The sequence below is a fragment of the Vidua chalybeata genome, chromosome 15 (genome assembly GCF_026979565.1).
Source record: "Vidua chalybeata isolate OUT-0048 chromosome 15, bVidCha1 merged haplotype, whole genome shotgun sequence".
NCBI classification, from domain to species: domain Eukaryota; kingdom Metazoa; phylum Chordata; class Aves; order Passeriformes; family Viduidae; genus Vidua; species Vidua chalybeata.
The window spans coordinates 7,562,353-7,577,646 of record NC_071544.1 but is presented as its reverse complement, the minus strand read 5'-3'; the positions used below and the strand labels follow the sequence as shown (position 1 = coordinate 7,577,646).

At 50.2% G+C, this 15,294-nt stretch overlaps 1 protein-coding gene across 1 annotated transcript; it reads left to right on the top strand.

The window, feature by feature from the left end:
• Positions 1 to 12,250: 12,250 nt before the first annotated feature.
• On the top strand, positions 12,251 to 14,516 carry LOC128795849 (interleukin-4-like). The gene is made up of 4 exons (XM_053956916.1): positions 12,251 to 12,543; positions 12,759 to 12,806; positions 14,155 to 14,286; positions 14,418 to 14,516. Exons 1-4 carry the CDS (start codon positions 12,400 to 12,402, stop codon positions 14,514 to 14,516), a joined length of 423 nt encoding a protein of 140 aa, XP_053812891.1. The 5' UTR covers positions 12,251 to 12,399.
• The last annotated feature ends 778 nt before the right edge of the window (positions 14,517 to 15,294 follow it).

Sequence of the window (15,294 nt, the reverse complement as noted above, 5' to 3'; positions counted from 1 at the left end):
CCAATTCCCCAAAAAAGCAATGAACACACAATTGGCAAGGGTGGGGGGAGAGCAGGGATAGGAAAATGCTACTAACTTGCATTATGTTTGCAGTTTTAAATAAGAAGCTTCACTGACTCTAGTACTACTTCCTGAAGGGAAATTTTCTGAAAGATACTATCAACAGAAAAAAAAATGCTTTGTCTTTTCAAATTTGTCTGTACAACCTGTTTATTTTAGCATGACATGTACACCCCAGCTCTGCACCGTCACCAGAAGTGACTCCCCAGCCTTTGTAAATTCTGTCCTGCCATTTTTTCCAACTTAAGGCCATGGCTCACAGTTCCTCTATGAAGTACTTTGGGCGCATTTTTGCCTAATTGGCCTTTCCCAAGTTTATCCTCACATGTACTTTGACATTAAACATTGTTCCAGAAGATAGGGAAAGTGCAGGAAATGTAGTGGGAAACAAACCTCCCCTATATCAAATCAATTAAAATTATTTCAAAAAATTCACTGAATAATTTGAATAATCCATAGGCTCCTTGACAGCCAACAGCATGGAAAAGAGACTCTGCCAGCCCCATGGTTTTCATGTGGCCTGGATAATAAAAAATGTGTTTATGTGAATCAAATGTAAGAGAAACTTCAGGCACTTCCATGATACTCTGCTGTTGATGGACACCTTGGGAGAGTGAGGGCAGAAATGGCCCTGACTGCTCTGGTGGTGGCAGTGCTGCCACCTCGGCCGTGCCCACGGGAAGCAGACGGGCACCGCGGCAGGGGGATCCCTGCTCTGCCATGGCTCCTGCCCTGCCACACGGGGACAGCCACCACCCGCTGTGGGAGGGCTGCAGGGAGGGTGGCACAGGAGCAGGACACCCCAGCAGAGGGATTCTTGCCCCTACGTGATAATACACAAAGTGCAGAACCAAGCAGAGACTTTTTATGGCAAACAGGGCACAGATTCATTGTGGTAACTCACTGGGCTGGTGGCAAAGTGGTGAAGAAGGTTTCTGTCCAGATCCCATTTCGGTGGGACTGGGGGTGGTTTTCCAGCAGGGAGACCACAGTACCCAGCCTCCAGACAGCAATCCACACACACTCTTAACCACACTGTGGTTAAGAGCCAAATGTAACAGCTGCAAAATAAGAAAAATATCAAGTCAGTGGTAGGGAATTGAGCTGAGATTCAGGCACTTGCCTGGGGTGGTAATTGCAAAGCCACTTGTCTGAGAGCACCAAACACCCACTGTGCCTGTTGGCCTGGAAGGGTTGGCTGGGTGCAAATCCCTTTCCAGTAATTTTGTCTGGCTGCAGCCTCAGCCCAGGCAAGTGCTTTTGAAGCCAGGGATCTACAGGAGATGGAGGACTTTGGCATGCACCGCTCAGGTGAGAGACTTTCCTTCCACCTCTGTGCCACAGCATCCATTTCTTCAGTACCATGACTATTTTTGCTTTATCTGCACTTAGTCAGCAAGAACTACTTTCACTAGGAAGAAAACCCAGAGGTCTCCAACACACTCCTGTCTAAACACTTTGCTTCTAAGTGGAATTTACATTAGCAATAGAAAACAAATACTTAGATTTTCTGGTGCTTCCTTCAGTATTCTGCAGTACAACTCTGCTGCCTGTTCACAGGCTGCTGCGTAACACCTGCCCTGAAGTACTTTGGGTTTGAAAACTTCAGAGAAGATAAATTTTTAAATTATTTTTTTAACAAAAACTGCTTTATGACCTGCCTGAAGTAAAAAGCTGACTTACTTAACTCACTACTCCTAGGTGCAACTTCTCCATGCAGCTTTCTCCTAGGTGCCACATTTTAGGCACAGAGCTCTTACATGCCCTAGAAATTACATTAAAAAGCACAAGCAGATGAGCTTATCTACAAATAAACACCACAAACCAAAGCAATAAATATAGATGATGCTTTCAAAAGCTTAATCATTTGCTGTCTCCCTGCCACTTTGCATTTAAATGTCACACCAAGTATCATCTCATCTATTTCAGTATGACAGGGTTTGCTGCCCTCCTGGGCAATCTACCAGGAGACAGCATTTACTCTCTGCCTACTGCAAGATGACACCATTGGGGAATACCATGCAATTTGCAAATTCTCCTTCATCTGGCTCCATCCTATTTGTGTCATTTGATCTATGCAGGAAAAGTAAATTTCTGGAGCTGTAGAGCACCCTTCCCACCAGCTGCAGCAGCTGAAGGAAGCAGGAAGGTTCCAGCACTGCCAGCCCTGCACAAGGGAGAACTCACCGCTTGTAAAGCCAATAAACCCAACCACTGATTCAAGAGATACTACATGTGCTGATGCTATACATTGTGCTGTGACCCACATTTGGGTTTTTTCAGCTTATAAAATGTTTTATTTAATTGCTCTGCTAAGTAAGGAACAGCACAAATGGGAGAATGGCCTGGAAGACATGTGATGGCTTCTCCATGAGGATTTCATAGAAGGCAACACTGGAATAGTGTTGGAAATGAAAAAATGGTTAGTAGGGTCATCCAAAATCAGGCTATCAAGGACAAACTGAAGTTACTTATATCACCTCAATTAAAGCATTCCCTGGACCTCCTGAGTTCTGACGTTGTTTCTGAATGCCATGATCCCATCCTGTCCCTCCACAAACCCTCCACCTGCCACAGGGTTGAATTTGGCTGCTAAAAGGTGGGAAGGTGACTCAGCTGCCTCTCCGTGCTCAAACTGCCAGGGAGAGGGAGCTGAGCATGAGGAGACTGCAGGGAAAGGAAAGGCACCTGGGAGAAGCAGGTGCCTTCCTTGCCAGCTGTGCTGGGGTCCTCTTCCCATGCTGAGCCAGGCATGGCCAAAGCAGCTGGGTGGGATCATTTCCACCCCTCCTGCTGCCCAACAGCCACTGGGATGGCCCAGTACCAAGGTGAAGTTACTGCCTGTTTGACTGGGAAGGCACAAATTCAGCCCAGCTAAAATTATGGACTGGCATTCCCCCATTTCCTAGAGAGCCCAGGCAGAGAGGGGAGTACTGCCACAGGGAGCTGTAGCCCTGTAAATCTGACAGTCATTGCTCATCCCCGTTTCTTTCCACTGATTTCCATCCATTCCATCCATGTCCACCAATGCCATCCCATGCTGATCGTGGCCATGACTCCAGCCAGCCCCTCTGCTCTTCCTTTGTGTGTTGTGATTGTGGCATACAACTTTGGCTTTGATGCTGGAAAAAAAAGATAAAACAAATAAAAAAGCTTTGGCTTTGGGTACAGAACAAAGCAAAATTTTTGGGTTTGGTTGCATTAAGGGTCTCTTCAGATGACTTCTCTGTTTTCTGGTGTCATCATCAGAGATGCAGCTGTGGAAAGGCCCAACCAATGCTGGTCTGATGTTCACCATCACCCCCTGGGCTTTCCTCCACATGGCAAGGGGAGCATGATGTACCTAAAACAACCACTTGGATAATTTCTCTTAATTGCTTGGGACGTACTTGGGGTGGCTTAAATCAAGCATGAAGAGCATGGAGTGGCAAGGCAGGGTGGGCACAGACCTCTGGGACCCCTCTGTATTCTGCCTCTGGCTGCAGCTGGACATGCATAGCAAAAACAGCAAAAGCAAAACCATCTCTTCTATGACAAGTAGGATCACATACCGGGGGTTCAGTGTCCACTCTGATCAGCAGCACTGGGCTGGTTGTGGTGTCCCAGCACCCCAGTCCCTTTGGGAAGGACAGTTTGACTGACCAAGACTCTTGGAAGGAGCTGTTTTGGTTCCCTGCAGCACCCTTGCTCCCAGTAGCTCTGATCCCCTCTCACATGAGCCCCCCACCCCCCAGCACTGTTTCTCAGAACTGGGCTCCACTTTCTAGGTATCATTTTCTACCCCCACAACCCAAACTGGTTGTCCCCTCAGCAGGTTCATGCTGCATTATCAGTAGTTTGGGGAATGACTTTATCTGCCTTTGGGGGTGGTGGCCGATACTCTCCAATGCATGGTGTGCAGAGTGGGGTAATCCAAACCCATGGGAACATTCTCCTCAGGCCTCCATAGCCCTGTGACCCCGCTGGGACACTGCACCAGGGCACAGTGGTGGGACCACAGGATCTTTCCTGGGGTCATGGTGCATCCTCCTGCAGCAGTTTGGCTCAAGGGAGGCAGGGACAGTGGCTTGGGACAGGTGGACATAACACACTCTGCACTGTGCAGCCCTGGATATACTCCAGCCCCTCCACCTGAAATGATGGGAGCACTCCAGGCTCCCACCTGGCTCTGACCCAGCCTCTCAAATTCACAGGAAATTCAATGTCTGGGAACTGTCACCATCTTTTTTTCAGGAAAATAAAGTTTGTCGGGCTAATACAGGAACAAATGGTGAGTGCTGCAGTGCAGTCCTGCCTCTGCAACCTCAAGTCAATGGTCATCCCATGGAGAAGGAGCGCAGTGCAGTGGGAAGGGGTTTGTTTGAAATATGAAGTTCAGGCTTCCTCAGGCTCCCTCAGGCTCTGTGACACCTCAACTTCACTGAAAATTTGGGAGAAAAAAAAAAAAAAAAGGTTTGAGCTTAAATGTTTCTATAGTTTCTAAATTCATTTAACAGTTTGCACTATTTATAAGCCTCTAAGCAGGTACCAGCTGAAGTTGGGCTTCCCTGGCCAGGGTTTGCCCCAGCTGGGGCAGCAGCACTGCAGGGCCATGGGGAGCTGGTGGCAGCAGAGCCACAAGGTGCTGCTTCACTTGTGCGTGCAGGAGAAAGCAGCAAAAGTAGTTTAAGAATTTGGAGAAGAAATGAGCCATTTTGTCAAGTCAATCTTATTCCCCACAAAATTTCTGCTGACAAGACCAGGCATGGTGGGTAACAACTATGGGTTTTTGTCTGTTCTCTTGCTCAGGAATATGGTGGTTTGAATCCCTGAGCTACTGTTGGTTTGCTGATGTCCCCTTGGATACCATGAGAGGGACAACGTGGCATGGCATGGGATGGCATGGAACAGCATGGGACACCAGGGGATGGTGTGGGACGCCAAGCTGGGTGCTACCGGAGCCATCCTCCCACAATGGGATTTGTGCTACAGAGCTGAGTAAGTCCTGCTTGAAACCAAATACCCACATGCCAGAAAACACCCTCAGCTACCTCTTCCTTTACAAACAAGAGCACTTTTTTTTAGTTTTGCATATGTTTAACATCTTGATAAAAGTTTTGAGGTTTTCTTTTCCTTCAAATCTTTGACGACTTGAGCTTGCTGGGGCTACTGCTATTATGGCCAAAGGACATGAATATTTTCTGGCACACAGTTCAGCCCTTCCTCTCCAACAGCATCCCTGTGGCAGGCCCTTCCCTCAAGGCTGCTAATGCCCATGATTCCCCTTTCTGCTGGTGGTGGCCAAGCTGTAGCACAGGGCACTGTGGTCCCAGCATGGCCCAGGCACCTCTGGGAAAAGTTATTTAAATAACTTTCCTCTGGGGAAAGGAGCTTTGCAGGAGGAGAGGTCCAGGCACCCGCTGGTGCCATGCTATCCCTCATGATTCACCAACACCCAAGGCAGGAGCCTGGCAGGCATCCAGCCATGCACATGCTAGAGCTGATCCTCCTGCTTAACTGTTTGTCTTTTCCATTGTGGAGACCAGGAAAGCACCAATGGATATTTCCCTGCACATAAGATCATGCCCTGACTTTACTCAAGCCCTGCAACGTGCTTGGTTCAGTCCTGCACATGTCCATGGTTTTCCACATGCAGCACATTACAAACACGGTCGATAGTAAATAGATCCTTGAACACTGAAAAGAAATTCTCATCTTCTCATCCCAGTATCTCCTTGCCTATCAGTTAGGTGATTAAAATCTGCATGTATATATAGAAAAATAGATAACACAGGGAGAAGTCTTTGCCACCATTACATAATGCCCTTCTTTGGGGTGTCACTTCCCACTGCATCCTCTGCTGCACCGGAAGACACCTATATTTGGCAGTCACAATGGAGATGCAGCTCCTTCTTCACACTATAAAAATGGTGCCGTCTCAAGCAGAGAGGCAGAGAGCCCCTGGCCATCCAGCCCAGCCAGCACAGGACGTGCTCAGACAGTGGTGACAGAATGCTCCCCTCACTGAAGGCAGCTTTCACTCTCCTCTCCCTGATCCAGCTCGTCTCTTCCAGACCCGTGGCTCCATCTCCCCAGCAAATGCTGAAGGAGGTCATCCTCCTGATCCAACAGCTCAACTCAGGAGTGCAGGTAAATGCTGCTGCACCTCTCAGCTTCGCTTTGCTTTCTGACCTCGTTATTGATGATGATGATGATGTTCTTCAGTGTCCAAGGCCAGCTACTGGACTGCCACCACAGGGACTGGTGCCCATCTGGGTGGCAGGAGCCCTTCCTGCTGGCTTAATCCACTCCATCCCACCTACCACTTGGGGCACCCTGGCCCAATCCAGCCTAGACTTTGTGTGATCAGTACTTGACTTGGCGGTACAAGCAGCTCCTGGGGTCAGGTCAGACAAAGTTTTCCACCTGACATTAGCTACTTTGCAGAAAAAAAGTGCTGAGGAACAAGAAAACCTTCTGTGTCAGGGTGACAGATGCAGCTTGGGGACATGGACATGGTGGTCTGGGTGGTGTGAGCTGCTAGGAGATCCCTTCTCTACTCCCACTGAGCACACAGGGATTCTCCCGTGCCTTCCAAACAAGTGCTGTGCAAACCCAGGTCCTGTGTCCAGGAGCCTGCTGGGAAAGAATTTGCTGAAAGATGGATCTCAGTGCTGGCAGCACCAAGGGTGCATCCATGCCATGGCCTGCTGGAGAGGGATGGACACGTGACGCCCCTTCCTGGGAGAGGGCACAGCGGGTGACTCCTTGGGGAAGGTCTCATAGTGATGGTCTTACAATGACAGCCCCATAACCATGACTCTCCCTTGTGTTGCCTCTTCAGGTCCCCTGCAATGACACCCGAGTGCCACAGGTTGCCTTCACGGATCAAGAGGTAAATACCTATGCAGACATAGCAGAAAATGTATTTATCATCAGTCCAGACATAGCCAGGGCCTTCTTCCCCATGGGGCACAGCACCTGTAGCTGAGGAAGCTTTATCAGTCACTGAGGGGCTGCTCAGTGCCAGTCTCTGGGGTGAGTGTGCAGCTCCACGCTGGCTGTGCCGAGCACCTGCCTCCAGCCCACAGCTCTGCCCCCAGCTCCCCCCAGCCCCAGCTGTGGGGCACAGCCCAGGCCTCTGCTGTAACATGAAAACACGTTAGGAAGTCACTGTGGAACCTCCTGCCAGCCCTGGACACCTGAATAAGCAACTTCAACTTAATTCAGCTACATGGTTCTAATGATTCCCCTCTGTGTTCCTCAGGTGCCAGACCAGGAGCTGCTGTGCCAGGCAGACATGGCACTCACTAAAGTCACCAGGTGCAGGGAGATCTACGAGCCTCTCACCATCAACCTGAAGCGCCTGCATGGCAAGAAGGTAAGCAGGGGGTGCTCCTCCTTGCTTGTGCTCTGCTCCACAGCTCTGCCCCAGGGTGTCTGTGCCCCCACACTGAGGGTACCACAGCGCTGATCAGAATTTGTTCTCTTGGATGGGGCCGGAGCTGGGCATTGCAAACCTGCCAGTGCTTCGGGTTAATCTGCCTCTGTGAGAAGAGGATGACAGCTCCCAGCAGCCCCAGCCACCCCAGGCCAGTGGCCATGGGAGTCACATTGCTGGGCACAGGGGCCAGGCACTTGTTCTGAGCAAAGGACAATTCCTGACCTCCCGGGCAGCATCCCTACCACTCTGAGTTATTTGCTGAGTTATTTATGAGGAAACGGAGGCAAACAAAGCATTTGTCTGGGCTGGGAGCCTAGCTACTCACCGACCCAGCTGCTAAATCGTGCTGCCAGCTCTAATGTATTTACACTCTTCCTTCCCCAGAACTGCTTCCTGAGAGATGAAAATGAGATCTACCTGCGCCACTTCTTGCCGGCGCTGGGGAACTTCACGCAGGGGATGTACAGGCGCAGGGGCCCGTCGGCTGCACAGTGAGACGGGCACCGCTGCCAGCCCCGGGATCTCACTGCTGGTAGCTCTAAAATAGGTTCTGCGGAGTGGTTTGGTTTTGTTTTGTTCTGTCTCTTTTTGCTCCTCGTTGCGTGCACTTCCTCAGCCCTGCTGCAGCCCTCCCAAACCCAGCCAGTTCTCCCGGCAGAGGATGCGTCCCAGAGGGCTCGCCGGGCACCGGGCTCCTCGGCTGCGACTGGAATGTGCGCTGCGCGGCGGGCACTCGGCATCTCCCAGATTTTCCGCGCAAGTGCCGTGTGTTCGACTCACTCAGCCTTAGCAGGCGAGGTCTCGTTTGTACGAGGCTGCCCTGAACTGTTCCCTGCGGCTCATCCAGCCGGGATGTGAGAGCCGCCCTCCCCGGGAGGAGGGATGCGGAGGGCTGGCCGAGCCGGGAGGAGCAGAGCATCCCGGAGCAGCTGCCGGGGAGCTCTTAACTCATTCATCTGCTCCTGCAGCACCTACCGAAACCAAAGCGAGATTATCTGCTTCCTGTTCCCCTTAGTGACGGGAGGGTTCTTCACAATCATCTTCTCTTCCTAAAGAGATCAAAATCTAGTCTGAGATGATGAATTTTTCACTGATGTGTTACTGAGTGCAGCTGAGGGGGAGGCCGATTTCTGGGAGCAGAGCAGGGGAAGTGCAGCATCCGAGAGCAAAAGCTGGGAGGGGAAGTGGGTCAGAGGGGCTGGACCTGTTACTGCCATTTCAGTGTGTCTCTTCTATTGTAGGTGGCTTTTAAGTTATTAATACTGAAGACAGGAGAGTCTGTAGGATAACTTTGAATCTAATGGGTGCTCACTGGCATCATATTTCTGAAGTTTGTTTATTTATTATTATATGTTATTTAAATAACTTATTTTTATAGTGTGTAACCTAAAGATTCAAGACCAAAAAGTCCTGGCTGTTGAAAGCTTTTCCTTGCTTTGGACCTAAAATAAAAAGGAAAAGCCAGTATTCAAGGTTTATTTTGAAATTACATGGTAGTTTTGTGGAATACAATCATATTTAAAATACTGCTACCTCATTTTAGGGAACTATTTTTGTCTGATTGCCTTTGCACAACAACGAATGAACATGAGCTGATTTGTAATTTATTGTTCTTCTGTCTATTTAAAATATTGGTATTATGAGAGTTAATATATTCAAATTCCCATGTATTTGAATGTCTTCATTTTATTATTTTGTTAATATCAACTTTGCACTGATTTTTATTGAAGTGTCCCTGGGCTTAAGCAATAAACAACTGAGTTAAGGGCTCTTGGTGTCCATAGTTTATGATATCAATTCCCTCTTACCTTCAGCAGTTAGTGAGGAGCACTGGGGGAGCTGCCTCCTGGTCAGGAATGCTGGCATTTTTGGGGCAATGTACAGTAAATGTACCCACTCTGCCACCGAGGGCAAGGCCTCGAGAAAGGAAAAGGCACCAAATAACCCTCCTGGCTTGTGGCTTAGGAAATTGGTGAAAGGAAGGGCTGGAGGAAGAAGGATGAGAGCCTTTTTTGGGGAAGAGGGCCTTGTGCATGGGGCCACAGTGGAGGGGGGTTTTGGGGTGCAGGCTGTGGTCTGGGGGCAGTGGGGGCTGAAGGGGGAGCCAGCAGGAGCCAAAGTGGAGCTGCAGGCAGGGGAAGTGGTGCCTGTGTGATGGGAGAGGGAAGGGATGGGGCTGGCTTACGGACCAGAACCTGCTTGGTGCCAGCAGCACACACGGAGGAAACAAATCCACAAAATAACTGCTGGGAATTGTTATACATGCTCCAAATGCATGCAATAGGGGCTCAACTGCAGCCTTGGGATTTGCCCTGGATAAACCCCAGCACTATTAACACCAGGCATGGCAGCAGCAGAAATGCATGAGAACATGGACAATACCCTTGGGCACATGGTGTGACTCTGGGATGGTGCTGTAGAGGACCAGGACTCAATGACCCTTGTGGGTCCCTTCCAACCTGTTCTGTGGTTCTGTGATTCTGTGATTCCATGATCACTGCTGCCATCAGTGCCCACAGGCAGGATGTGACAGCTGGGCAAACCCTCAAGGCTCTGTCTCAGTGGCTGTCCTGGAATCTTTCTGGTTGGGGCACAGAAGGGAGATCTGAGCTGGTGGCTGTGACTTCTGGCAGAGCCCAGGCTCAGCAGCCATAGGCAGATTGGTGCTTGAGAGCCTGGGCAGAATCCTTGTGGGATGGGAAAGGCTCCACAGAGCCCAGGGAGCTCCAAGAGGAGAAAAACTGAGGGCACATTTCTGAATCAAGCACCTTTCTTTGGTAAGGAAACAGGGCAGGTTCATCCCTGGGATGGGATGAAGGCACAGAAACAGTGGGGACCCCATGGGGGCTGTAGCTGTCCCTTCAGAGAGCAATGGGGCCATCACTGCCATCAGCTCCACCCCATCCTTGGGAAAGGACATGGGAATCTTTTCATTTGCTGTTTTGTGGGATTATTGACCCTGGATGGATGTCAGTTTCCCACCACAGCACCCCTGTCACCCTCAACTGGGCAGTGGGGAGAAAACATAACAAAAGGCTTGTGAGTCAGAGTAAGGACAAGGAAAGAACAATCAGCAATTACTGTCATAGGCAAAATAAATTCAACTTGGGGGAAAATTAGTTTAATGATTTAATTATTCAATTTGTTGTCAATCAAATCAGAACAGGATAATGAGAAATAAAAACGAAATCTTAAAACACCTTAACCCCACCCATCCCCTCCTCCCAGGCTTAACTTTCCTCCTGATTTTCTCTCCTTTCTCTTCCAGCTGCAGCTGTGCAGGGATTTTCCCCAGGGCACTGCCATTGTTGCCAATGGGCTGGGCCTGGTCCAGCAGCAGGTCCCTCTTGGAGCAACTGGAGTTGGCTCCATCAGGCATTGGGAAATCTTCCAGCAGCTTCTCACAGAACCCAGCCTTGTGGCTCCCCAGTATCAAAACCTTGCCATGCAAACCCAACACAGCTGGTGACTTTCTCATCACACAGCGATGCAGTTTTCCACCATGATTCAGCCTGAGTAGAGCAAAGGTTAACTTCTTCTGTGATTTGAGCATTTTCTCTTCACTGATTCCAGTTTTAGAGCTTTCCACCATGATCACTGGGGAACCCCTGTGTCTGCAGGATGGGGCTACTGCCTCCATCACCTTCTCCAGCATCACTTTTAGGCAGGGATCCTACCACCACCACCACCACCACCACCACCACTCCTCCCAGACCAGTGGGACAGCTCTGTGCATGCTGGTGAGGACCCTCCATCCCTGGAGGCCATGGATGCAGTCACACAGCCAGAGCATGCCCCTTATCTGTTCTCCATAGCAGGGAGATAGGAACCAGCACAGCTTTCCACTGGCAAATCCCTCGCAAAGATCTTTCTGTGTCAGTGACTTCACCTAACTTCATCCAGGGCATCTCGGAACCAGACAAACAAAATTACTCTCAGTCTGGCTGCTCCCGGATTCATCAGGTGCTCACAAGTTGTTATCTGGTGGTAAGTTGCTGTTTGAGTTAGAAAAATCCCTATTAGTTATTACAAAACTCCAAAGTTTCCCAGCTCAGCGTTTCTCAGTGCCATTTCCTGTGGCAGCACCGTTTGGTGGGGCTGGCAGAGCCCATTGTCTGAAAACTCAGGCTGCTGCTCCCCAAGCGGGACAGGATGGACAGGGCAGCCTCCAGCTCCCCAAAACTGTGGCATAGGGCCACAAACCCCCAGTTTCCCAGCATCGACACAGCAGGACCCTGATTCCAACACTATCTCCCTGCACACAACCCTGCAGGATGCCACACGGGTTTGGGGATCCTGTTTGGTCAGGAGGGCCCCCGGCTCTCCACAAACCCCCCAGGCTGATGCCCTGCTCCTGCCCAGGTTTGTCCCCACACGGCTCTGCCATTCTTTCTGTTCCTTCTGAGTTAAGAAACTCAGGGACGGAAATCAGTGTGCAGATGAAGGATGCTTTAAATGATCTGGAGATATTCAAATGAAACGTGATAGAAGAACTTGCAGGTTACTCAGAGGAAAATAAAAAATGTTGCTATTGGAGAGTGTCAGAGCAGTGGGCTACCCAGTTTAACCACTTTAAATTCACCATGTAGAGAAAGCCTTGAGATATGGAGAAATGGAGAATCCCCAAACCAGGCTTATATACTGTATGCGACCTGACTCCTGCCACTCTCACCTTACAGTGGAAATTTCATAATGCAAGATCAGAAGAAAATTTTGACTTGCACGAAAAAGAGCCGTTGCTCTCCTAATCGGGAGCAACTTTGGAAAGTGCCTATAAGGGAAAAATAAGTTTTTCCTTCTGGTTCAGCAATTTTACAGTAATAAATTGAGGTGCTTCCTCCAGAAAAGTGCACACAGTTACAGATCACCAAACAATCCAGAGACTAAGAGCTGAAGGGGTCCAGCCAAAGCAGGCCATGAGTATCCTGGTCCAGGTCCTGCTCACCCTCCTGGTGCTGTCAGCCTGCCTGGGTGACGTGATTGCTCCATGGCCACACCCACTACGGACCAACATCCTGAAGGAGAGCATCAAGCTGCTGGAGCAGCTCCAGCAGAGGGAGGTAGGGCTGGTTGGTGCTTCACTCACTGATGGGAGGAACAGATTGTTTCACCAGGCTCGGAGGGAGCGATGCTGAGCCAGAGGAAGGTGATGAACATGGCGTTCACAATGCTCCTGGGGCCTGGAGGTGGATGGATGTGTGTCTGTGTGTGCGTGTCAGGATGGATCTGTGTTGTCTGGAGCCTGATTGCTCTTCTCCTTTGTGTCTTCATAAAGGTTTCCTGTAACAAGATGAATGTGATAAATATTTTTGCAGATCATAAGGTAAGAAAAAAAACAGCCATAAAGCCCTGACGGGTACTGGGAGGGTGCTGGGGGCCAGAGGAGAGCACAGGGAGGTGGGGGGCAGGTGGCAAGCCTGGGATCCTGCCTGTCCTGGTGTGATGCTGTGGGGGAGCAGGAGCCCACTGTGAGCCCCCAGCACAAACGTTGGGCTGCCCAGCTGGTTCTCACCACTCCCAGTGCCCTGCACGGGTGCCCTCACCTTCCCACACCCAGCTCTACCTCCGGCCAAAGCAGCACTGGTGGCTTCTGGCCACCCTGGCGACTTCTGGCCACCCTGGCGACAGGGAGAGGCCAGAGGAAGGGCAGGGATGGGCACCTGTGCTTGGACAGCAAACAGAGGTTTCAGCTTTTCAGAGGGAGGAACATCTCCCTTTGCCTTGGAGTGCTGTCACCAGCTCAGACACCCACACACACCTATTGCACACATCCTGAGCACTGGGTATCCCTCTTTAGCCCCTTATCTGGGGAGGCTCTGCAGTTAGCACAAGATTTAATAGCAGATAATAAGGCCTCTTTCTGCTCTGAAAACTGCTGCCTAAGCCAGCTCCCCAGCTCCTGAGTTCCTGTTTTCACAGAAAGCCCATGCCCTCACCTCATGCCACTCCCAGTGGCATCCAAGGGGTACAGTGGCCTTCACTGGGGGGCTGGGGCTCAGCACCCCTCAGGGGACCCCCACACCCCTTCTGCCACAGGGAGCAGCCCTGGTAGTGAGAGGAGATGCCAGAGATGCTGCACAGCCCCACACTCACCATTGCCCATGCTCACAGGGACAGACTGGCCACTTGTTTGAAGATACTGTTCTGGTGAAAGCTGAGATAGAGCAGGAACATCCCCCAGGGAAGAAAGTCAAATAGTTTTTTTTTATTGCCACCAGCACTTTATTTATTAACTCCTCATCTTCCACGTGTCTCTGCCATAGGACTTCTCAAAGCCTCTAATGAAGGCAAACTCTTCTTAGGTGCTTTTGTTATTCCTGTAGCCTCCCTGTCTGCTCAAACCAGCTTAACATGCAGGGAGCAGCTTCACAGGGTCCCACAGGCACATCTGCAGCAGGAGCACGATGCTCCATCACAGGGGTGCTCTCTGCTGTGCCACACTGCCACAGCTTCTGCCAGGGGTTGATTCCTCCTCACCAGGAAAGGGATGGGACCAGTGCCAGGTGGGCACAGATGGAGCTGGGAAGCTTCAGGGAGGCTTTGGCACCTCAAACCACAAATTCCACCTATCCTTTAGAATAGAAATTTATTATTTGTAGTGTTTTAATCTGCTGCTAATGAGCCATGACTATACAAAAGAGTTTTTAAAAGAGTCACGTGTCTTTTCCCAGAGAGGTAACAATACGGAGCTCTTATGCAAAGCTGCCACAATTGCTCAGGAGGGCCAGAGCTGCCACAGGTACCTCGGGGGCCTTTACTACAACTTGCTCAGCCTGGCCTGGGGGAGCAGAGCAAGGCACAAGGTGAGGCACAGTTCTCCCTGCACTGCCCACATCCCTCAGGTTTCTCCCTTGGTCACCCTTAGCAGCCCAACCCAAGCTGCAGAATCCAATCCCACCGCAGCAAGCTTAACAGTCCCTGTTTCCCATTCCAGGAGCCATGTCCTGTGGCAGCAGGCAGCACCACCTCTCTGAAGAACTTCCTCAACAAATTACACCATGTCCTCCAAGAAGAGTATAAGAATCAGAAGTGAAAAAACACTTCTTTTGTTTTTAAACTATGACCCTATTTTTCAAAGATTATGTATAATAATTCTTTAAATAAATGTATTTTTGGACTAAATGTGCTGGCATTGCATAGGACATTACACAAGGCAACAGTTTCAAGTTTATGGAACAAGGGTAGTGTGACTAGGAATTGCCAAACTATTTGTCCTGCTATGGCATTAAGCTCACGCTAACATGAGAAACACAGGTCTAAACAGAAAGAAAAGCCCAGGAGGGGAGAAGCCAGGCCACAAATGGGGAATGCTCCTGAAAGCTGGCAACTCAAAAGTACATGCTGGAGCTGCAAAGGGAGCAGCCAGGTCTGACATTCTCTGCTCACTTGACTTACAGCCTGTATAATAACCACAGATATGGCACAGCCCTTTGTGGCCCAGGAGTGAAGAGGCCAGGACTGTGCAGGGCTTGGCTCATGCATCAGCTGAGTCACAGGACTCTGGGGAGCTGCAGAGGCTGCAGACCATGGAAAAACTGGTACCTAGGGCTGAGCAGGCTGGTGGGCCATAGACACTGCCAAGCAGCACAGCTCATGCAGCAAACAGAGCTGAACATTTCCAGCTACTGCAGGTAAATTCACACCATCCGTGCACCTCTTCCACAAGGCCTTGCTGCCCATTGCCCTGGGACTTGGCAACAAGGCTCCAACACACCCCAAACACTTCTCCAGAGTGCTGTGCAGCTCAGAGCTACAGAGGCACCTCACCCACCCTTCCTTACCCAGCTCCTGACACAACTGAGTTAAAAAGA

Bases quoted from the DNA above. Each gene is read 5' to 3' on its own strand.
- LOC128795849 (XM_053956916.1), top strand. From the start codon at position 12,400: ATGAGTATCCTGGTCCAGGTCCTGCTCACCCTCCTGGTGCTGTCAGCC. The intron at 12,807-14,154 runs GTAAGAAAAAAA...GTCTTTTCCCAG, and splicing joins ATATTTTTGCAGATCATAAG to AGAGGTAACAATACGGAGCT. The intron at 14,287-14,417 runs GTGAGGCACAGT...TTCCCATTCCAG, and splicing joins GGAGCAGAGCAAGGCACAAG to GAGCCATGTCCTGTGGCAGC.